Consider the following 22872-nt stretch of genomic DNA (forward strand, 5'->3'; position numbering starts at 1 on the left):
CACCTTGTTGACCAGGCTGGTCTCGAACTCCTGAGCTCAAATGATCTACCAGCCTCGGCCTCCCAACATGCTGGGATTACAGGTGTGAGCCACGATACGTGACCCATATGCTTAACTTTATTTTTATTTTATTATTATTATTATTTTTAGATGGAGTTTCACCCTTGTCACCCAGGCTGGAGTGCAATGGCATGATCTCCACTCATTGCAATCTCCACCTCCTGGGTTCAAGTGATTCTCCAGCCTCAGTCTCCCGAGTAGCTGGGATTACAGGCGCATGCCCACCCATGTCTGGCTAATTTTGTATTTTTAGTAGAGAGGGGGTTTCACCATGTTGGCCGGGCTGATCTTGAACTCCTGACCTCTGGTGATCCACCCACCGTGGCCTTCCAAAGTGCTAGATTACTGGCGCAGGGCACGGTGGTTGACATATGTGACCCCAGCACATTGGGAGGTCAAGGCAGGAGGATCACTTGAGGTCAGGTTCGAGATCCGCCGGGGCAACATAGCAAGACTCCATCTCTACAAAAAAACTACAAAAATGTTAGCTGAGTGGGCTGACACATACCTGTAATCCAGCTACTTTAGGATCATTTGAGGCCAGGAGTCTGAGATCAGCCTGAGCAACATCGTAAGACTCTACCTCTGTAAAAAATGTGTCAAACTCTAAGCTTGGTGAGCTGCTATGTGCCTGTGGCCCAGCTACTTAGGAAGCTGAGGTGGGAGGATGGCTTGAGCCTGGAAGATCAAGGTTGCAGTGAGCTGAGATTGTGTCACCGCACTCCAGCTGGGGCAACACAGCGAGACCCTGTCTCCAAAAAAAAAAAAAGAAAGAAAAGAAAAAAAGAAAAAAATTGCCAAACTGTTTTCCAAAGTAGCCATCCCATTTTGTATTCCCACCATACATGTCTCTTTTCCTTCTCTACAAATGAATTAGACTCTTTAGACACTGTGTTGCACCTTGATATTTTTCAAGTTAATGCTATGTCGGTAGCGATTCCAACTTCTCAATGCATAGAGCTATCTCCATTTCTACAGCTACATACGATTCCGCCTCCTTGACCCACAGTAATTTATTTACCCAGTCTTCTATTTTGGATCTCTAGGTTGTTTTCTGTCTTTTGCTGTTAGAAACACAAATGGCTAAGGTCTGACAGGGCAGAGAATATCCCCTTCCAGGTATTGACGTGGACGTTGGGTCTCTTGTCTGCAGGATAATTCCTAGAAGTGGAAATACTATGTCAGGGCTGGACGTGGTGGCTCACATCTGTAATCTAGCACTTTGGGAGGCCGAGGTAGGCAGATCACCTGAGGTCAGGAGTTTGAGACCAGCCTGGACAACATGATGAAACACCGTCTCTACTAAAAGTACAAAATTAGCTGGGTGTGGTGGCGGGCGCCTGTAATCCCAGCTGCTCAGAAGGCTGAGGCAGGAGAATCACTTGAACCCGGGAGGCGGAGGTTGCAGTGAGCTGAGATCATGGCACTGCACTCCAGCCTGAGGGACAAGAGTGAGACTCCATCTTGAAAAAAAGAAAAAAGAAATACTGCATCAAATTGCACCTGCCTCTTGGTGCAGTGTTCCTCCCTTTGCTTTGAACTGCCTCCCTGAAGCAAATTGGTGTTTCTGTGACTCCCTCTGTCTAGGGAAGTGGTCCTTTAGCGGGGACATTGTTTATCCTGGGGAGGGTCCACCAGAGGACTCTGACACAGCGATCTCCTTTCCCCTCCATCAATTTAGTTAGATTTTAGTCTCCGATCTTCTCAGCAGCATAGAGTGAAAAAGCTACCGCAGCTGACAGTTTCAGGAAGGCGATGGCTGCTTCTGTTTGCTCACCCAGGAGCTTTTGGGAGGTTTAGGGAGAACTGGGGGAAAATTGGGACCAGCGGCTCAAGGTGGCTTTGGAGGGGAGACAATGGATGGACACAGAACCTGCATTTTTGGAGAGGGGAGATCTGGGTAGATGTTCCCTACACACACAGCATGCACTTGTGCGCAGATGTGAGGGAGGGATAGCTGCTGGACGGTTTGGCATTTTCCTGAAAGTCTGCCGTCTTCTCTGGCAGACACAGCCTGGGCTGCTGACTGTTCCTACCCCAAACCAGAAGTTGGGCAGGAACAGACACTTGGGCTCATTAAGTGTCAATAAGGGGGATCAGGTCAGGGGCACAAGGAGAGGAAAGTCAACCCCGTCCTCCACCGGGGCTGTTTCTCATCTTGCACGACACGTGGCTTTCATAACGTCTTCACTTTGCGGTCTGTGTCACCAGAAGAAGCTGCTGTTCTGTGGCTACTTCACTTGTGTCATGCCCTTTCCCCACCCTGGGCTGCTTGTGATTTTTCCCTTTCTTTCCTTCTTTTCTTTACTTCCCTCCCTTCCTCCCTCCCTTACTGCCTCCCTTCTCTTTCTTTTCTTTCTTTCTCTTTTCCTTCTCTTTCTTTTTCTTTCTCTCTTTTCTTTATTTCTTCTTTCTCCCTCTGTCTCTTTCTTTTCTTTTTTCTCTTTATTCTTTCTTCTTTGTCTTTTTCTTTCCTTCTTTCTCTCTCCTTCCTTCCTCTTTCTTTCTCCCTCTTTCTTCTTTCTTTCTCTCTCTTTCCCCTCCCTCCTTCCTTCCCTCCTTCTTTTCTTTTTTCTGTCTCTCTCCTTCCTTCCTTCCTTCCTTCCTTCCTTCCTTCCTTCTTTCCTTCCCTCTTTCCTTCCCTCCCTCCCTCCTTCTTTCTTTCTCTTTCTTTTCTCTCTCTCTTCCTTCCCTCCTTCTTTCTCTCTTTCTTTTTCTCTCCCTTCTTTCCTTCCTTCCTTCCGTCCTTTCTTTTTGATGGAGTCTCACTCTGTCGCCCAGGCTGGAGTGCAGTGGCGCGATCTCGGCTCACTGCAAGCTCCGCCTCCCGGGTTCACGCCATCCTCCTGCCTCAGCCTCCCGAGTAGCTGGGACTGCAGGCACCCGCCACCACGCCCTGCTAATTTTTTGTATTTTTAGTAGTGACGGGGTTTCACCGTATTAGCCAGGATGGTCTTGATCTCCTGACCTCGTGATCCACCCACCTCAGCCTCCCAAAGTGCTGGGATTACAGGCGTGAGCCACTGCACCCGGCCCTCACTCTCTCTTCTTTTTAAAGATAGGATCTTGCTTTATTGCCCAGGCTGGAGTGCAGGGTGCAGTCACAGCTCATTGCAGCCTCAAACTCCTGGGCTGTAGCAATTCTCCCACCTCAGTCACCCCAGTAGCTGGGATTAGTAGCGTGCACCATCAGACCCAGCTAATTTTTTTATTTTTGTAGAGACAGAGTCAGGCTATTTTGCCCAGGCTGGTTTTGAACTACTGGACTCAAGAGATCCTCCCATGTTAGCCTCCCAAAGTGCCATTACATGTACAAGCCACTGAGCCTGGCAGGCTTGTTATTTTCGTGTGGAGCTTTTCACATTCTCTCTAACAATTCGTGTTCAGAGAAATCAGTATGGGGAACAAGAGTATGTGGAAGCGTCCAGAACCAGTTTAGAGGACTCCCACTCAGCTAGGAGGTGCAGTGGTCACCCCGAGTAGCCTGCCTTTCTCTTTCTTCCCTTCCCTTCCCTTCCCTTCCCTTCCCTTCCCTTCCCTTCCCTTCCCTTCCCTTCCCCCCCTCCCCTCCCCTCCCCTTCCCTCCCCTCCCCTTCCCTCCCCTCCCCCCTCCCCTCCTTCCCCTCCCTTCTCTTTCTCTCTTTCTCTCCTTCTCCTTCTCTTCTCTTTTCTTTCTTTTTGAGACAGAGTCTCATTCTCTCTCCCAGTAGTGGCACAGTCTTGGCTCACTGCAACCCCTGCCTCCCGTGTTCAAGTGATTCTCCTACCTCAGCCTTCTGTGTGGCTGGGATTACAGGCTCGTGCCACCATGCCTGTATAATTTTTGTATTTTTGGTAGAAACAGGGTTTCACCATGTTGGCCAGGCTGGTCTCAAACTCCCTGCCACGGCCTCCCAAAGTGCTGGGATTATAGACGGAGCCACCACACCTGGCCTCTATTTTTTTTTAATTGACAAATAATAATTGTATATGTTATATATTTATGGGATAGCATGTGATGTTTTGATATCTGTTTACATTGTAGAATTATTAAATCATGCCAATTTAAAAGCTATCGCCTCACATACTTATTGTTTGATGGTTAAAAAAATCTACATTTTTAGCAATTTTGAAATGTCCAGTGTACTGTTACTTATTATAGCAACTATTGTGTCCATTACATAACTAAAGCTTATTTCTCCTAAGTGAAATTTTGTACTGTTTGATCAACATCTCCCTACAGAGTTGGAGACACCTGGAATGGGCTTATAGTGTTCCAAGGATAGTCTTCAAAGAACTGGTTGGGCGTGATGGCTCACGCCTGTAATCCCAGCACTTTGGGAGGCCGAGGTGGGTGGATCCCGAGGTCAGTAGTTCAAGACCAGCCTGGCCAACATGGTGAAACCCCATCTCTACTAAAAATACAAAAATTAGCTGGCCGTGATGACGGGCGCCTATAATCCCAGCTACTCAGGAGGCTGAGGCAGAGAATTGCTTGAACCAGGGAGGTGGAGGTTGCAGTGAGCCGAGTTCGCACCATTGCATTCCAGCCTGGGCAACAGAGTGAGACTCTGTCTCAAAAACAAAACAAACAACAACAACAACAACAACAAAACACCAAAGAATACAGGTCAACATGTTTATTTAAGCCATTAGTGAGGGAACAGCAGGATTATAAAGCCAAAACATGTATAGTCACTGAAATAAGAAGGCAATGTTAGCTATGAGGTTGCTTAATGTCCCACAGGAGAATAAAACTGTAATCTTTGGGGATGATTTTTTTCTGTTCCCGCCCCCCTTTTTTTTTTTTGTTTTTGGTAGGGAGAGATGGGATCTCACTCTGTTACCCAGGCTGGTCTTGAACTCCTCCTGCCTCAAGCAATCCTCCTGCCTCAGACTCCCAAAGTGCTGGGATTACAGGCATGAGCCTCCATGCCCAGCTGAGAGTATCTTTTCTCTGAGATGAAAATAATTTGCAGCATATCTGTCTGTAAGTTAGCACTAATTTCCATGAGTCTAGTCCCTAATAGAAATAGTGAAATCGGCCAGGTGTAGTGGTTCATGCCTATAATCCCAGCACTTTGGGAGGCCAAGGTGGGTAGATCACTTGAGGTCAGGAGTTCAAGACCAGACTGGCCAACGTGGTGAAACCCCGTCTCTACTAAAAATACAAAAATTATCCAGGCATGGTGGCGAGTGCCTGTAATCCCAGCTACTCAGGAGGCTGAGGCAAGAGAATCGCTTGAACCTGGGACACAGAGTTTGTAGTGAGCAGAGATTGCACCACTGTACTCCAGCCTGGACAACAGAGCGAGATTCCATTTCAAAAAAGAGAATAAAATCAATTACAGGTACATTTAACTAACGCAGGTTGATAAAACTATCTGGCCCATCACTTGCTTTTATAAATAAAGTTTTATTGGACCCAGCCATGCCTCTTCACGTACATATGTCTATAGCTGCTATCATGCCATCATGGCAGAGTTGAGTAGTTTCAACCGACACCGTATGTCCTGCAGAGCCTCAAGTATTTGCCTGTGGCCCTTTACAGAAAAAGTTGACCAACTCCTGTGCTGGAAAATGAAATAGCTCAGATGAGCCTGTCAGACAGGGCTCCAACACGGGATTACAAAGTCTGGCAGCCTCTGGCCTTGTTTGCAATGGTTGGATAATTTTTCTTCCCATTGTCTGGGCCGGAAGGACTTATGTGTTTGAGAGGTTTGTGTTAGGCCATTGATGACGCCTCTTTTGAATGAAAGGACTGACCCTCTGAAGTGGCTCCAGCCCAGGAAACAAGCCCTTTCCTCTTGTGTGTGTGTCCTTGCCAGAGCGTTGGGACTCTGTGGGCCCTAGGTAATTGTCTGCCTTGTATATTGCTTCCTCCAATTGAATTTCAGCCCTCAGGTTCCCACAGACAGATCAGTGTTAATGATGTTGATAATTGTGATAATTATAGATACCCTCTGTAGTTAATTTCTATCAAGCCTAAAAATGTCTCTATCAAAGAATCTGATGTGTTACCGACGTTATCCTGTTTATTTCTTGCAACAGCCTTAAGAAGGAAGCAAGGGACTCTTATTAACAATCCCTCCCCCAGCCTGTTTTTTTTTGAGATGGAGTCTTGCTCTGTCACCTAGGCTGGAGTTCAGTGGCACAATCTTGTCTCACTGCAAACTCCTCCTCCTGGGTTCAAGCGATTCTCCTGCCTAAGTCTCTCGAGTAGCTGGGATTACAGGCAAGCATCACCACACCCAAAAAAAAAAAAATTTGTATTTTTAGTAGAGACGGGTTTCACTATGTTGATCAGGCTGGTTGTCTTGAACTCCTGACCTCAAGTGATCCACCCGCCTGAGCCTCTTAAAGTGCTGGGATTACAAGCATCAGCCACTGTGCTTGGCCCTGTTAGAACTTCCTAATTCTTGGGTTTTTTTTTTTTTTTTTTTTTTTTTTTTTTTGACAGAGTCTCACTCTGTCAACCAGGTTGGAGTGCAGTGGCATGATCTCAGCTCACTGCAACCTCCACCTCCCAGGTTCAAGGGATTCTCGTGCCTCAGCCTCCTGAGTAGCTGGGATTATAGGCGCCCGCCACTATGCCTGGCTAATTTCTGTATTTTTAGTAGAGACGGGGTTTTACCATGTTGGCCAGGCTGGTCTCGAACTCCTGACCTCAAGTAATCCACCCACCTCGGCCTCCCAAAGTGCTGGGATTACAGGTGTGAGCCACCATGCCCAGCCCCAGAATAATTTTCAAGAGTGATCCGTGCCATAAGGAAAATGTAATGAGATAAGGTGTTAGCTTATGAATGGAGAAGGAGGGGCAACTTCTGCTGGGGAGGTCAGGGAAGGTCTGTATAAGGACCTGAAGGATACAAAAGAGTGAGCCACAAGGGGACAAGGGACCAGCATGCTCCACCCAGAACAGCTTACACAAGGTCCTAAGGTAGGGCTGAGCCTGGGTGTGTGTGGGTGGGAGGTGCAGAAAGGAGGCCAGCCTGGGAGAAGGACTTAGCAAGACTGGCAGGGATTAGACCCACCCAAGGACTGTAGGGGGTCTGCTTTTATTCTCTATGCCTGCACTGTCTAGTGTGGGAGATGGTAGTCATCTGTGGCTAGTAAACATTGGAACTGTGTCAGGCGCAGTGGCTCACACCTGTAATCTCAGCACTTTGGGAAGCTGAGGTGGGAGGATTGCTTGAGCCAGGAGTTCGAGACCAGCCTGGGCAACATAGTGAGACCCCATTTCTACAAAAAATTTAAAACTTAGCAGGGTGTGGTGGCGCATGTCCATCATTCCAGCTACACAGGAGGCCAAGGTGGAAGGATCACCCGAGCCCAGGAGATTGAGGCTGTAGTGAACTGTAACCATGTCACTGCCACCCAGAGCCTAGGGGACAGAGCCAGACCCCATCACACACACACAAAAGAAATCGTTACATGTTTTATCCATGTGACAAAATATCACACATACCCCATAAATGTGTAAAGCATTGCGTATCAATGTAAAACTTTTAAAAAATTTTAAACTGAAATTAAAATGAAATGTAGTTGAAAGTTTGGTTCCTTGGTAAAAATTGGAACCCTGGTACACTGTTGGTGGGAATTTAAAATAGTGCAGCTAGCCTGGGCATAGTGGCTTATACCTGTAATTCCAGTACTTTGAGAGGCCGAGGCAGGTGGATCGCTTGAGGTGAGAAGTTCGAGACCAGCCTGGCTAACATGGTGAAACCCTGTCTCTACTAAAAATACAAAAAAATTAGTGGGGCGTGGTGGTGGGCACCTGTAATCCCAGCTACTCAGAGGCTGAGGCAGGAGAATTCCTTGAACCCAGGAGGTGGAGGTTGCAGTAAACCGAGATCGAGTCACTGCACTCCATCCAGCCTGGGCGACATAGTGAGACTCCATCTCAAAATAAATAAATAAATAAATAAATAAATAAATAAATAAATAAATCCTATATTATTCCACTTATATAAGGTTCCTAGAGTTGTCAGAGTCAGACAGAAAGTAAAATGGGATGCCGGGAGCAAAGGCTCACACCTGTAATCCCAGCGCATTGGGAGGCCGAGGCAGGAATATCACGAGGTTAGGAGTTCAAGACCAGCCTGGCCAACATGATGAAACCCCGTCTCTACTAAAAATACAAAATTAGCTGGGTGTGGTGGTGGCGTCTGTAATTCCAGCTACTCTGGAGGCTGAGGCAGGAGAATCGCTTGAACCCGGGAGGCGGAGGTTACAGTGAGCTGAGATCACGCCACTGCACCCCAGCCTGGGCAACAAAGCAAGACTCTATCTCAAAAAAAAAAAATAATAATAATAATAAATAAAAAGAAAGTAAAATGGGAGGTGCCAGGAGCTGGGGAGGAGGGTGGGTGTCAGTGTTTCATGGGGACAGAGTTTCAGTTTGGTTAAGATGAGAAAGTTCTGGAGATGGGTGGTGGTGGTGATGGTCGCATAGCCACGTGAAAGTATTTAATACCACTGAACTCTACATTTAGACATGGTTACAATAGTGAATTTTATGCCATGTGTATTTTACCACACTTAAAAAAAAATCGGATTTCCTAGTCGCACTAACCACATTCAGAAGCCACAGGGGAGAATTGGCTACTGTGTTGGACGGCCCAGATAGAGAATATTTCTGTCATCGCAGAAAGTTCGACCAGACGGTGCTGCTCACATATGGATGTAGCTTCTGGGGCCACTTCTGTTCCCTGAGTTTGGCTGGTGGGATCCACTGTGCTGAGAGTCACAGTTTGGGGATTTGGGGTGAAGAATACTCCCCAACTTTTTTTCTTTTTCTTTTTCTTTTTTTTTTGTTTCGTTTTTTTGTTTTGAGACAGTCTCCCTCTGTCACCAAGGCTGGAGTGCAGTGGCATGATCTCGGCTCCCTGCAACCTCCACCTGCCAGGTTCAAGTGATTCTCCTGCCTCAGCCTCCTGAGTAGCTGGGATTACAGTCGCCCGCCACCACACCTGGCTAATTGTTTGTATTTTCAGTAGACGGGGTTCCACCATGTTGGCCAGGCTGGTTTCGAACTCCTGACCTCAGGTGATCTGCCTACCTTGGCCTCGCAAAGTGCTGGGATTACAGGCATGAGCCACCACACTCAGTCTTTTTTTTTTTTTTTTCTTTTTGATGGAATTTTGCTCTTGTCGCCCGGGCTGGAGTGTAATGGCGCGATCTTGGCTCAGTGCAACCTCCACCTCCCGGATTCAAGTGATTCTCATACCTCAGCCTTCTGAGCAGCTGGGATTACAGGCATGCACCACCACACCCGGCTAATTTTTGTATTTTTAGTAGAGACAGGGTTTCACCATGTTGGCCAGGCTTGTCTCAAACTCCTGACCACAGGTGATCCACCCACCTCGAGCTCCCAAAGTACTGGGATTACAGGCATGAGCTATGGCACCCAGACACATTTGCATGTTTAAGTAACTAACATGTCTCCTCCATTAGACCTTGTGCTTGCTCCCAAAGGCAGGGTCTGCAGCCACTTTTTCCCCATAGTGGTTACAGTATCTAGATTAGTGCAAGCAAATGTCTGTTGAAGCAATCAGTGGTTTGGGGGCAAGTTACTTAACCTCCCCAAGCCTCAGTTTCCCCATTTGTAAAACAAAAAAATAAAGGAGATAACAGTGTATCTACTTCACATGTGGGGTGCAGCAGCATGCTGGAGTTGGCTTGCTAGAGCCAGTGGTCAAATTTTCAGTCAATTTGTGAGCCATTTGTTAGACATAGATATTCATAAAAACTACATAAACCTACAGTTAAACAAATGACATTAAAAACCGAAGTTTTTAAAGTAACAAAGGTTTTTAAAAGTAGCAAAGACTCAAAACTCACCACCTCCTAATAGCATACGATGTTTTCCTATTATCTGTGCTGTTGAGGTTATTTACTACTTTTGTGTCAATAGTAGATACATTTTGTATATACTTATAAATACTATTTAGAGGAATGCTACTATGTATCGCTTGCCAGCTGTATGTTTAGTAACTTCATGTGGGTGGCCTGAAATCCACCACTGGTAGGAATATTTACACCATGGAAATTGGCAAATGCTATATAGATCTGGGCCCTCCTGTCCCCCTCCCTCAGGCAGTTGTTAAACATTGACAAGCACACCAATGGTTTGGAGGCTGAAACCAGTTAACAGATGTGTCTGGCATGTGGGTAATGATGTGGAAATGCCGCTTTTATTGTTAGTATTTGGTTGGCTCTCACTGTCTGATCCAGAATTGCTGCATATGCAGACAGGAATTGGACAAAGCCATTGACCAACTGTTTTATTTATTCATTTATTTTCTTCCCTCTCTCTCTCCAGTTTGCCCAACCATCTGTAAGTCACACGGCTGCACTGCCGAAGGCCTCTGTTGCCACAGCGAGTGCCTGGGCAACTGTTCTGAGCCCGACGACCCCACCAAGTGCGTGGCCTGCCGCAACTTCTACCTGGACGGCAGGTGTGTGGAGACCTGCCCGCCCCCGTACTACCACTTCCAGGACTGGCGCTGTGTGAACTTCAGCTTCTGCCAGGACCTGCACCACAAATGCAAGAACTCGCGGAGGCAGGGCTGCCACCAGTACGTCATTCATAACAACAAGTGCATCCCTGAGTGTCCCTCCGGGTACACGATGAATTCCAGCAAGTGAGTTCTGTATGTGGGTCCGGGGGGCAGCCGAGAGGAGAAGGAACATGGGGTTGGTTGTGATGATGCCTCCTGTTAAAACTGTGTGCAAACCCAGGGTTAATTGGCTATGAGTGAGGTCTCTGCTCTCAGATGCTACTTTTGCACCCTGTTTTGGTCCTGGGCTTGGGAGCAGGAGTTGCCTACCTTTTTCTCTAAAGGGCCACATAGTATATACTTCTGGCATTGTGCCCACCATTCTTTCTTTTTTTTTTGAGATGGAGTCTTGTTCTCTCGCCCAAGCCGGAGTGCAGTGGCACGAACCTGGCTCACTGCAACCTCTGCCTCCTGGGTTCAAGTGATTGTCCGGCCTCAGCCTCCCAAGCAGCTGAGACTGCAGGTGTCTGCCATCATGCCTGGCTAATTTTTTTTTTTTTTTTTTGAGACGGAATCTTGCTCTGTCACCCAGGTTGGAGTGCAGTGGTGCAATCTCGGCTCACTGCAAGCTCCACCTCCCGGGTTCACGCCATTCTCCTGCCTCAGCCTCGCACGTAGCTGGGACTAGAGGCGCCCGTCACCACGCCAGGCTAATTTTTTTGTATTTTTAGTAGAGATGGGGTTTCACCATGTTAGCCAGGATGGTCTCGATCTCCTGACCTCGTGATCCTCCCGTCTCGGCCTCCCAAAGTGCTGGGATTACAGATGTGAGCTACCGCGCCTGGCCAATTTTTGTATTTTTAACAGAGACAGCGTTTTGCCATGTTGGTCAGGCTGGTCTCAAACTCCCAACCTCAAGTGGTCCACCTGCCTCGGTCTCTCAAAGTGCTGGGATTGCAGGTGTGAGCCACCGCGCCGTCTGGCATTGTGGACCCCAGTTCTAAGCTTTCTGTGCTTGACTTCAGAACGAGAAAACATAATAACGACCGAGTCCTTGAATTTCCCTAAAATCCTCCACGTGGCCTGTCCTCACTGATGTAGCTTCATCATTGTCACATCAAGGATATACCAAGGTCTTTGTGTCTTCCCTGGCCTGTAGCCTGGTGGTGTGCCAAGATTAGCCCAGAACATACTGTCTCCAGGAGGAAAAGACTCAATTCTGCATTATTCTCAGGACTTTGCTGTTCTCTGAAGGACAGTATAATCAAACCATTTCCTGCCGTTTGGGTGAGAACTAGCAGGGTTTTCTCTCTTCGGCAGTGAGTCAGATTTCCTACGCACATCACAGACTTTCTGTTCACGCCGTTAGCTTCTTCCATGAGCTATTTTGGGGGCCGTAACTGAGTTGCAAAAATCTGTTTCCTGGTTTTTGTATTGAGGTTTTATGTTTTGTTTTAAAAACACACACACGCACACACCACAAAACAACACAAAAACAAATCAGAAACAGACACATATCAAGAGGCCTTGAGCTGACCTGCTGACGTCAAGTATCTGCCTCTTCAGACTTGAGAATTAGCCAAGCGAGAGTGTTGCGGTGGGAAATTTTATTTCCCTGGGTGGAGAGGGCGGGAAGGAAAACAAGCTGTAATTTCAGTTCTTACGACTCTTTCTTTGAGTGTTTGTGAAACCTGTAAGTACAATATGTTTTGTTTTGCTTGTTGTTGATAAAAACCTACCAACAAAACCTTTTGCCTTTATTGACCAAAAGGGTCTATAAATCACCTTTGCATACCAGACAGAGTGTTTTTTTTTTTTTTTTTTTTTTTTTTTGGCCAGTGTATTCCCAAGATTGAGGAAATGACCATATTCCTTTTGATTCTTTTCTAAAATCGCATTTGAAATTAAAAAAAAAAAATGGGTTAATATCTCCTGGCAAGACGTTTGTTTAAAAGACATTGGCCTTAAATAAAAGGCATTTTTGCCTCACCTTAACTACGGCCTGAGACATATAGCAGCCTCCTTTGACTTTCTCACTGATGATGTAGGAGATGCTAAAACAAAAACTCTGAGAAACTGACAGCACATCTTTGGCACCGGAGACCTTTCCTGAATGGAAGAAAACAAAAGAGAGGATGGTGCATTGTCGCAGTATTTTATTGCGTAGGTTTAAAAAAATTAATATTTTTATTTCTGAAGCTTTTAATTTATTAATTTATTTATTTATTTATTTTGAGACGGAGCCTCACTCTGTCACCCAGGCTGGAGTGCAGTGGCGTGATCTCGGCTCACTGCAACCTCTGCCTCCCGGGTTCAAGCAGTTCTCCTGCCTTAGCCTCCCAAGTAGCTGGGATTACAGGTGTGAGCCAACAAGCCCGGCCAATGTCTTTTGTTAGTGCTTTTGCTTTTTTGAGATGGAGTTTCATTCTTGTTGCCCAGACTGGAGTGCAATGGCGCGATCTCGGCTCACTGCAACCTCAGCCTCCCGGGTTCAAGTGATTCTCCTCCCTCAGCCTCTGCATAGCTGGGATTACAGACACCTGTCACCACGCCCTGTTAAATTTTTTCTTGTATTTTTAGTAGAGATGGGGTTTCACCATGTTGGCCAGGCTGGTCTCGAACTCCTGACCTCAAGTGACCCACCCACTTCGGCCTCCCAAAGTTCTGGGATTACAGGCGTGAGCCACCGTACCTGGCCTGAAGCTTTTCTTTTTATCTTATGAAAGACTTTATAGGACTGTGGCATTTTCGAATGTGGTTTGTTATCAAATAGGGCCAGATGTTTTCTTCCATTCTGGTGGCTTATCTGGGAAAGTGTTAAGAGCAGAGTTCTGGGAACTCATGTGGATTCGTTAAAAGGTCTTGGCCAGGCGCAGTGGCTCATGCCTGTAATCCCCAGCACTTGGGAGGCCGAAGTGGATGGATCACCTGAGGGCAGGAGTTTGAGATCAGCCTGGCCACCATGGTGAAACCCCATCTTTACTTAAAATACAAAAAAAAAAAAAAAATATATATATATATATATATATATATATATTAGCCGGGCATGGTGGTGCATACCTGTTATTCCAGCTCCTTGGAGGCTGAGGCATGAGAATTGCTTGAACCCAGGAGGCAGAAGTTGCAGTGAGTTGAGCTCACACCATTGCACTTCAGCCTGGGTGACAAGAGTGAAACTGCATCTCCAAAAAAAAAAAAAGGTCTCACCGTCTACTGTCATTCCAGAGTACCTGCTGGGATGTAATAGCACAGTGCTGCTTCCTGAGATGAGGAGGATCAGATATTTGTGATGGATAAATTTTCAATGAGTACGGGACATCCATTGGGAAGGGGAGAATGACCTAAAATCCTTGACTCTTCTTGGCCTCTCTCACTTCTTCCTGTTAAGCTGAGGTCTCAAATTCGTCTACAACTCCATCTACTTCACCATCATGTCTGACCCAGTCCCCTTGAACAATCTCTTTGCTCCTGCTTCCATTCTAGTGACACTGGTTAAAAGTGGCCACCTGGGCCGGGGGTGGTGGCTCACGCCTGTAACCCCAGCACTTTGGGAGGCCGAGGTGGGTGGATCACCTGAGGTCAGGAGTTCGAGACCAGCCTGACCAACATGGTGAAACCCCGTCTCTACTGAAAATACAAAAATTAGCCAGGCAGTTGGCCGGGCGCGGTGGCTCAAGCCTGTAATTCCAGCACTTTGGGAGGCCGAGACAGGTGGATCACGAGGTCAGGAGATTGAGACCATCCTGGCTAACACGGTGAAACCACGGTGAGCTGAGATCCGGCCACTGCACTCCAATCTGGGCGACAGAGCAAGACTCCGTCTCAAAAAAAAAAAAAAAAAAAAAAAAAAAAATTAGCCAGGCATGGTGGCAGGCGCCTGTAATCCCAGCTACTCGGGAGGCTGAGACAGGAGAATTGCTTGAACCTGGGAGATGGAGGTTGCAGTGAGCCAAGATTGTGCCACTGCACTCCAGTCTCGGTGACAGAACGAGACTGTCTCAAAAGAAAAAATAAAAGTGGCCATCTGATCATATGCCATGTCCTTCCCTAAAACCCCCCAGTGGCTCCCCAAGACCAGTGGACAGAATTCAAACTCTTTATCAAGAAGGCTCTGCCAGTTCTTATTCTAATTTCATTCCGGTGCCTCTTGGCCATGGCTGTAACCGCAGGAGCTTTTCCTCCTGCTTGCTACATCCGCTTTCCTCTGTGCCTTTGCATTAGCTGTTCCCTCTTCCTAAAATGCTTGTCCCTTAATTTGAGAATGACCCACTTTTTGTCCTGGTCGTCTCCTTGGCAAATCCTTCCTGTATGAATCAGTCATCCATGCACTATTCTCTGTCACATCATTTAGTTTTAACTCTGATTTGTCGCTAGCTGATATTTTTATTGTCAGTTTTTTTTTTTTTTTCTTGAGACAAGGTCTTGCTCCATCACCCAGGCAAGAGTGCAGTGGCACCCACATGGCTCACTGTGGTCTCAACGCCCTGGGCTCAAGAGATCCTCCTGCCACTGCCTCCTGAGTAGCTGGGACTATAGGCACATACCACCACACCTGGCTAAAAAAAAATTTTGTAGTGATAGGGGTCTTGCTCTATTCCCCAGGCTCGTCTTGAACTCCTGGGCTTAAGCGAGCCTCCCACCTTGGCTTCCCAAAGTGCTGCGATTACAGGACCTGAGCCACTGCACCTAACCTTTGTTGTCAATTTATTTACTCTCCCCAACCAGCTTATAAGCTTTGGGAGTGTATCAGCTAGCCCTTGCTGTGTAACAAAACCACCTCAGTGCTTAGTGGCTTAAAACACTCCTTTAGGAGCTCTGATGATTTTGTGTGTTGGCTGAAGGTTTGTCTGGCCTGGGCCTGTTTAGCTATGGCTGATGGTTTAGGAGGATGGTTTAGGAGAGCCTCTTGGGTCTTAGATGGTCAGCGGGGGTCTCTCTCCATAAGTCTGTCACTCCAGCAGCCAGGAAGGACAGACCTCAGTGTTCAAGTGCTTTTCAAGCCTCAGCTTGTATCACGTTTGCAAATATCCCATTGGCCAAAGCAAGCCATATGGCCAAGCCCAGATTCAACAGGTGGGAACATAGACTCCACTTCTTGGTGGGAGAGGCTGCAAAGAATTCGTGGTCATTTATAATTTCCCACTGGGAAAGCATATTATTGGCTTTGTTCGCTCATGTATACTGGCAGCTGAGAACAGGGGTTGGCCAAGGGCCAGATAGTAAATATTTTCAGCGCTCAGGGCCATATGGTCTCTGTTGGAGTGACTTAACTCTGCCTTTGCAGTGTGAAAGCGGGGTTAGATGATATACTAACCAATAAATGTGGCCATATTCCAATAGGATATTATTTGCAAAAACAGGTGGCCAACTGGATTTGGCTCCCGAGCCACTGTTTGCCAACTCCAGGCTTAGAGCATTGCCTGCCACATAATAAGAATAGAGGTAATAAAAGAAGTCAAACATTTGGATACTGTTTTGTTTCCGCCTCAGCTGTTCTGCCACTACCTGGGTGTACTGCAACACTGTTCTGACACAATCCTCCTCCAAAGTTAGCATCAGACTCCACAAGTTTAAGGCTCAGCCTTTCATGAGATTTCCCTTACTTCAGACACTGGCAGCATCTTGGGGATCCCCCAGCCACCCACACTTCTGACTAACTGGCTCTAAACTGGGGGAGTCCCACAAACTCTTTGGGTTTGATAATTTACTAGAAGGAACTCACAGAACTAAAATAAACCTGGCCAGGTGTGGTGGCTCATGCCTGTAATCCCAGCACTTTGGGAGGCTAAGGTTGGAGGCTCACTTGAGCTCAGAGGTTTGAGACCAGCCTGGACAACATAGCAAGACCCCATCTCTACAAAAATTTAAAAACATTAGCCAGGTGTGGGGGTGCATGCCTGTAGTCCCAGCTACTTGGGGGGCTTAAGCAGGAGGATTGCTTGAGCCCAGGAGTTCGAGGCTGCAGTGAGCTGAGATTGTGCCAGTGCACTCCAGCCTGGGTGGCAGAGCAAGATCTTGTCTCAAATTTAAAAACCCTGCTATACAGTTATAGTTTTATTATAAAGCATACACATAGGGCAAGATCTGGGAGAGTTCTAGACACAGAATTTCCATATTCCCTCCCTGTGGCAATAGCCTATATCACCCTCTTGACATACTGACATGTCCACCAACTGGAAAGTACTACTGAGCTTCAGTGTCCAGAGTTTTTGTTTGTTTGTTTGTTTTGAGATGGAGTCTCACTCTGTCACCCAGGCTGGAGTGCAGTGGCACAATCTCAGCTCACTGCAATCTCCACTTCCCAGGTTCAAGCAATTCTCCTGCCTCAGCCTCCCAAGTAGCTGGGACTACAGGCATGCACCACCATGCACGGCTAATTTTTGTATTTTTAGTAGAGACGGGGTTTCACCATGTTGGCCAGGCTGGTCTCGAACTCCTGACCTCGTGATTCACCTGCCTCAGCCTCCCAAAGAGCTAGGATTACAGGCATGAGGCACTGCACCCGGCCCAGTGTCCAGAGTTTTAATTGGAGTCTCCTTCCTTCTGTGTGATTGATTGAAATCATTGGCCATGTGATTAAACACTGCCATTTCCAGCCCCCTCCTCTCCCTGGAGGTCAGGTGACTAAAAGCCCCAACCCTGTGATCACAAGATTGGTCTTTCTGGTGACCGCCCCCCACCCTAATGTTATCTAGGCCCCCACTGCAAGTCACCCCCAGCATTCCTAACCCTCCTAACAAAAGCATTCCTATGACTCAGAAAATTCCAAGGGTTTTTGAAGCTCTATGCCAAGAACTGGGATGAAGACCAGATGCATTCTTTATGATACTACAGTCACAAAAATCATTCTGAAGAGTTGAATACACAGGGGTGTGAGAACAACGGCAGCAGCAACAACGATGCCACCGATAACAAATGACTCTTGTAGCAATGGATAAAATTATGTTCTGTGTGCGAAGTGCTTTTGTGGTATGCATCATTGAGTTCCTCATCACAAGCTGTGGCATTCGTGTTGTTATTTTCAGATGAACACACGGAGACTGTAACAGTTGGGAATCTTGTGGTTTCATGCACCAGAACCCCAACTCAAATTGGCTTAACCAGCCTGGCACAATGGCTCATACCTGTAATCCCAGCCCTTTGGGAGGCCGAGGTGGGTGGATCACCTGAGGTCGGGAGTTCGAGACCAGCCTGACCAACATGGAGAAACCCCGTCTCTACTAAAAAAAATTAAAAAATAAAAAATTAGGCCGGGCGCGGTGGCTCAAGCCTGTAATCCCAGCACTTTGGGAGGCCGAGACGGGCGGATCACGAGGTCAGGAGATCGAGACCATCCTGGCTAACACGGTGAAACCCCGTCTCTACTAAAAAATACAAAAAACTAGCCGGGCGAGGTGGCGGGCGCCTGTAGTCCCAGCTACTTGGGAGGCTGAGGCAGGAGAATGGCGTAAACCCGGGAGGCGGAGCTTGCAGTGAGCTGAGATTCGGCCACTGCACTCCAGCCCGGGCGACAGAGCGAGACTCCGTCTCAAAAAAAAAAAAAATAAAAAAAATAAAAAATAAATAAAAAATAAAAAAAAAAAATTAGACGGGCATGGTGGTGCAGGCCTGTAATCCCAATTACTCAGGAGGCCGAGGCAGGAGAATCATTTGAACCTGGGAGGTGGAGATTGCAGTGAGCCGAGGTTGTACCATTGCACTCCAGCCTGAGCAACAAGAGCAAGACTCCATCAAAAAGCAAAAAACAAAAACCTTGATTTAACCAAGATTAAAGGAGTTTGTTGGTGCCCATAACCAAAAAGTTCAGGGAGTTGCTTCAGGCATGGCTGTATCAAGAAGCTTAAGTGATGTACCTGATCAGTCTTTTCCATCTTTATTTGGCTCTTTGTTGGTTTTCTTTTAGGTAGCTTCTCCCTCACCCTTCACCCTGTGCTAGCAAGATGGCAAAACCCTTAGATACTCCAGAAGGAAAACAATTTCCCCTTCCTGCATGTTCTAGCAAAACCCTCACTGCGCTGACTTAAGTCCTGTACCCACCTCTGAGCCGCCACAGGAATAGAAGGTGGTGCTTAGCTTGTCTTGGATCTTGTGTCCATCCTGGATCTAGAAAGGCTTTGGAAGCCAAGAGCTGATCTCAGAGACCCCGTGTCAGGGGAAGACTGGCTCCCAAAGGACTCCTGGGGGCTGTGAGTTTGATGGCATCAGGCTGCAGGTTGGCAAGACCAAAGGCTGCCCAAGTCGTTTGCTGTTAAACATGGAGTCATGTTACAGCCATACTTGCATCAAATCCCACACAGAACAGCAAATGTCCTGCCTCCTTGGAGTAGCAAGTTGAGTTCTGCCACGTTGGGGTAACGGTGCCAGTTCTGCCACATCAGGCTCATCAGCTCAAGGTAATGAATGGCACATTCTCATTACCACGTGCATTCATCCATTTCTGCACTGCTATAAATAAATACCTGGAGCCAGGCGTCGTGGCTCACGCCTGTAATCCCAGCACTTTGGGAGGCCGAGGTGGGTGGATCACCTGAGGTCGGGAGTTCGAGACCAGCCTGACCAACATGGAGAAACCCCGTCTCTACTAAAAAAAATTAAAAAATAAAAAATTAGGCCGGGCGCGGTGGCTCAAGCCTGTAATCCCAGCACTTTGGGAGGCCGAGACGGGCGGATCACGAGGTCAGGAGATCGAGACCATCCTGGCTAACACGGTGAAACCCCGTCTCTACTAAAAAATACAAAAAACTAGCCGGGCGAGGTGGCGGGCGCCTGTAGTCCCAGCTACTTGGGAGGCTGAGGCAGGAGAATGGCGTAAACCCGGGAGGCGGAGCTTGCAGTGAGCTGAGATTCGGCCACTGCACTCCAGCCCGGGCGACAGAGCGAGACTCCGTCTCAAAAAAAAAAAAATAATAAAAATAAAAAATAAATAAAAAATAAAAAATAAAAAATTAGACGGGCATGGTGGTGCAGGCCTGTAATCCCAATTACTCAGGAGGCCGAGGCAGGAGAATCATTTGAACCTGGGAGGTGGAGATTGCAGTGAGCCGAGGTTGTACCATTGCACTCCAGCCTGAGCAACAAGAGCAAGACTCCATCAAAAAACAAAAAACAAAAACCTTGATTTAACCAAGATTAAAGGAGTTTGTTGGTGCCCATAACCAAAAAGTTCAGGGAGTTGCTTCAGGCATGGCTGTATCAAGAAGCTTAAGTGATGTACCTGATCAGTCTTTTCCATCTTTATTTGGCTCTTTGTTGGTTTTCTTTTAGGTAGCTTCTCCCTCACCCTTCACCCTGTGCTAGCAAGATGGCAAAACCCTTAGATACTCCAGAAGGAAAACAATTTCCCCTTCCTGCATGTTCTAGCAAAACCCTCACTGCGCTGACTTAAGTCCTGTACCCACCTCTGAGCCGCCACAGGAATAGAAGGTGGTGCTTAGCTTGTCTTGGATCTTGTGTCCATCCTGGATCTAGAAAGGCTTTGGAAGCCAAGAGCTGATCTCAGAGACCCCGTGTCAGGGGAAGACTGGCTCCCAAAGGACTCCTGGGGGCTGTGAGTTTGATGGCATCAGGCTGCAGGTTGGCAAGACCAAAGGCTGCCCAAGTCGTTTGCTGTTAAACATGGAGTCATGTTACAGCCATACTTGCATCAAATCCCACACAGAACAGCAAATGTCCTGCCTCCTTGGAGTAGCAAGTTGAGTTCTGCCACGTTGGGGTAACGGTGCCAGTTCTGCCACATCAGGCTCATCAGCTCAAGGTAATGAATGGCACATTCTCATTACCACGTGCATTCGTCCATTTCTGCACTGCTATAAATAAATACCTGGAGCCAGGCGTCGTGGCTCACGCCTGTAATCCCAGCACTTTGGGAGGCCGAGGAGGGTGGATCACCTGAGGTTGGGAGTTCAAGATGAGCCTGACCAACATGGAGAAACCCCATCTCTACTAAAAATACAAAATTAGCTGGGCGTGGTGGTGGGTGCCTGTAATCCCAGCTACTTGGGAGGCTGAGGCAGGAGAATCGCTTGAACACAGGAGGTGTAGGTTACGGTGAGCTGAGATGGCGCCATTGCACTCCAGCCTGGGCAAGAAGAGCAAAACTCAGTCTCATAGGAAAAAAGAAAGAAAAAAAAAAAAAAAAAAAAAGAGAAATACCTGGAACTGGGTAATTTATAAAGAAAAGAGATTTAATTGGCTCATGGCCCTGCAGGCTGTACAGGAAGCATAGCGGCTTCTGCTTCTGGGGAGGCCTCAGGAAACTTACAATCATGGGGGAAAGTGAAGGGGAGGCAGGCACATCTTACACGACTGGAGGAAGAGAAAAAGGGGGAAGGTGCTACAATTTTTTTTATTTTTTTGAGACAGAGTCTCACTCTGTCACCCAGACTGGAGTGCAGAGGCACGATCTTGGCTCACTGCAGCCACTGCCTCTCGGGTTCAAGTGATTCTCCTGCCTCAGCCTCCCCATTAGTTGGGATTACAGGTGGGCACCACTACACCTGGCTAATTTTTGTATTTTTAGTAGAGACAGGGTTTCACCATGTTGGCCAGGCTCCCAAAGTGCTGGGATTACAGGCGTGAGCCACTGCGCCTGGCCTGGAGGACATTTTTAATTGCCACAACTTATGGGAGGGATGCTACTGGCATCTCGTGAGTGGAGCCTAGGGATGCTGCCTAATATCGTCCAATGCACAGGATGCCACCCTCACCACCGCAGTGGAGAGTTACTTGGCCCCAGATGTGAACAATGCTGAGGTCAGAAGACCTTGCCGTAGCATGATGGACTCGTGCCATCACTTGAGACCCTGCATGGTATGCTGTCTTCCCAGGCTGATCTCGAACTCCCAGGCTCAAGCAACACTCCCTCCTTGGCCTCTCAAAGTGCAGAGATGACAGGCGGGAGCCACCACGCCTGGCTCCAGAATCTACAATTTTAACAATCAAGCAATATGCCCTATGGTAGATCGGCAGACTGCGTTTTCAGAAATATCATCTCAGGCAGAAAGGGCCAGGTGCAGTGGCTCACACCTGTAATCCCAGCACTTTGGGAGGCTGAGGCGAGTGGATCACTTGAGGTCAGGAGTTCGAGACCAGCCTGGTCAACATGGTGAAACCCCGTCTCTACTCAAAAATAAGAAAATTAGCTGGGCGTGGTCGTGGGCACCTGTAATCCCAGCTACTGTGGAGGCTGAGGCAGGAGAATCTCTTGAACCCAGGAGGCAGAGGTTGCAGTGAGCTGAGATCGCACCACTGCCTTCCAGCTTGGGCAACAGAGCAAGACTCTATCTCACGCACATACAAAGAAATAGCATATCAGGCAGAAAGATGCCGGAGATATCTGAGGGACTTTGAACACCCTTATTCCTCTCTCTTTCTGCTCTTCCTTAGCTTGCTGTGCACCCCGTGCCTGGGTCCCTGTCCCAAGGTATGCCACCTCCTAGAAGGCGAGAAGACCATCGACTCGGTGACGTCTGCCCAGGAGCTCCGAGGATGCACCGTCATCAACGGGAGTCTGATCATCAACATTCGAGGAGGCAGTGAGTGCTCTCTCTGTGGGGACATTGGGGCTGCCTGCTGGGCTCCATGTCCATTTTCTTCCCCGCTCACAGCTCAGAGAAACATGGAGAAACCCCGTCTCTACTAAAAATACAAAACAATTCGCCAGGTGTGGTGGCACACGCCTGTAATCCCAGCTACACAGGAGGCTGAGGCAGGAGAATTGCTTGAACTCAGCAAGTAGAGGTTGCAATGAGCTGAGATTGCACCACACTGCACTCCAGCCTGGGCGACAGAGTGAGACTCCATCTCAAAAAAAAAAAAAAAAAAAAAAAGACCAGGCGCGGTGGCTCACGCCTGTAATCCCAGCACTTTGGGAGGCTGAGGTGGGCATATCACTTGAGGTCAGGAGTTTGAGACCAGCCAACATGGTGAAACCCTGTCTCTGCTAAAAATACAAAACTTAGTTGGGCATGGTGGCACATGCCTGTAGTCCTAGCTACTCCGGAGGCTGAGGCAGGAGAGTCACTTGAACCTGGGAGGCAGAGGTTGTTGCAGTGAGCTGAGATCGCACCACTGCACTCCAGCCTGGGCCATAGACCGAGACTCCATTTCAAAAGACAAGAAAAGGAAAGAAAAGAAATACCATGTCAGGCAAAAAGGCATTCCTTTGCTTATTTCTTTAGCAAACATGTATTGAATACTCACAGTGAGTAAGGTAAAGTCCTTACTCTGCTGGATTTTTGCACATAAGTAAATCAACAGATATTGTAAGTTCAGGTAGTGGCCTGTGCTGTGAAGGGAAGTGCAGCAGGGTAATAGGTGGAATGGAAATGGG

At 47.6% G+C, this 22872-nt stretch overlaps 1 protein-coding gene across 3 annotated transcripts in view; it reads left to right on the top strand.

Annotated features, from left to right (window-relative positions):
* The window catches only part of INSR (insulin receptor), a 192069-nt gene that overhangs the window by 106916 nt on the left and 62281 nt on the right, over positions 1 to 22872 (top strand). For all 3 annotated transcript variants that reach the window (XM_050770036.1, XM_050770037.1, XM_050770038.1), the window contains exons 3-4: positions 10364 to 10685; positions 21927 to 22075. In XM_050770036.1, the coding sequence (XP_050625993.1) occupies positions 10364 to 10685; positions 21927 to 22075 (471 nt within the window). The remainder of the gene's footprint in view (positions 1 to 10363; positions 10686 to 21926; positions 22076 to 22872) is intronic.

The sequence above is a fragment of the Macaca thibetana genome, chromosome 19, assembly GCF_024542745.1.
Source record: "Macaca thibetana thibetana isolate TM-01 chromosome 19, ASM2454274v1, whole genome shotgun sequence".
Lineage (NCBI taxonomy): Eukaryota > Metazoa > Chordata > Mammalia > Primates > Cercopithecidae > Macaca > Macaca thibetana.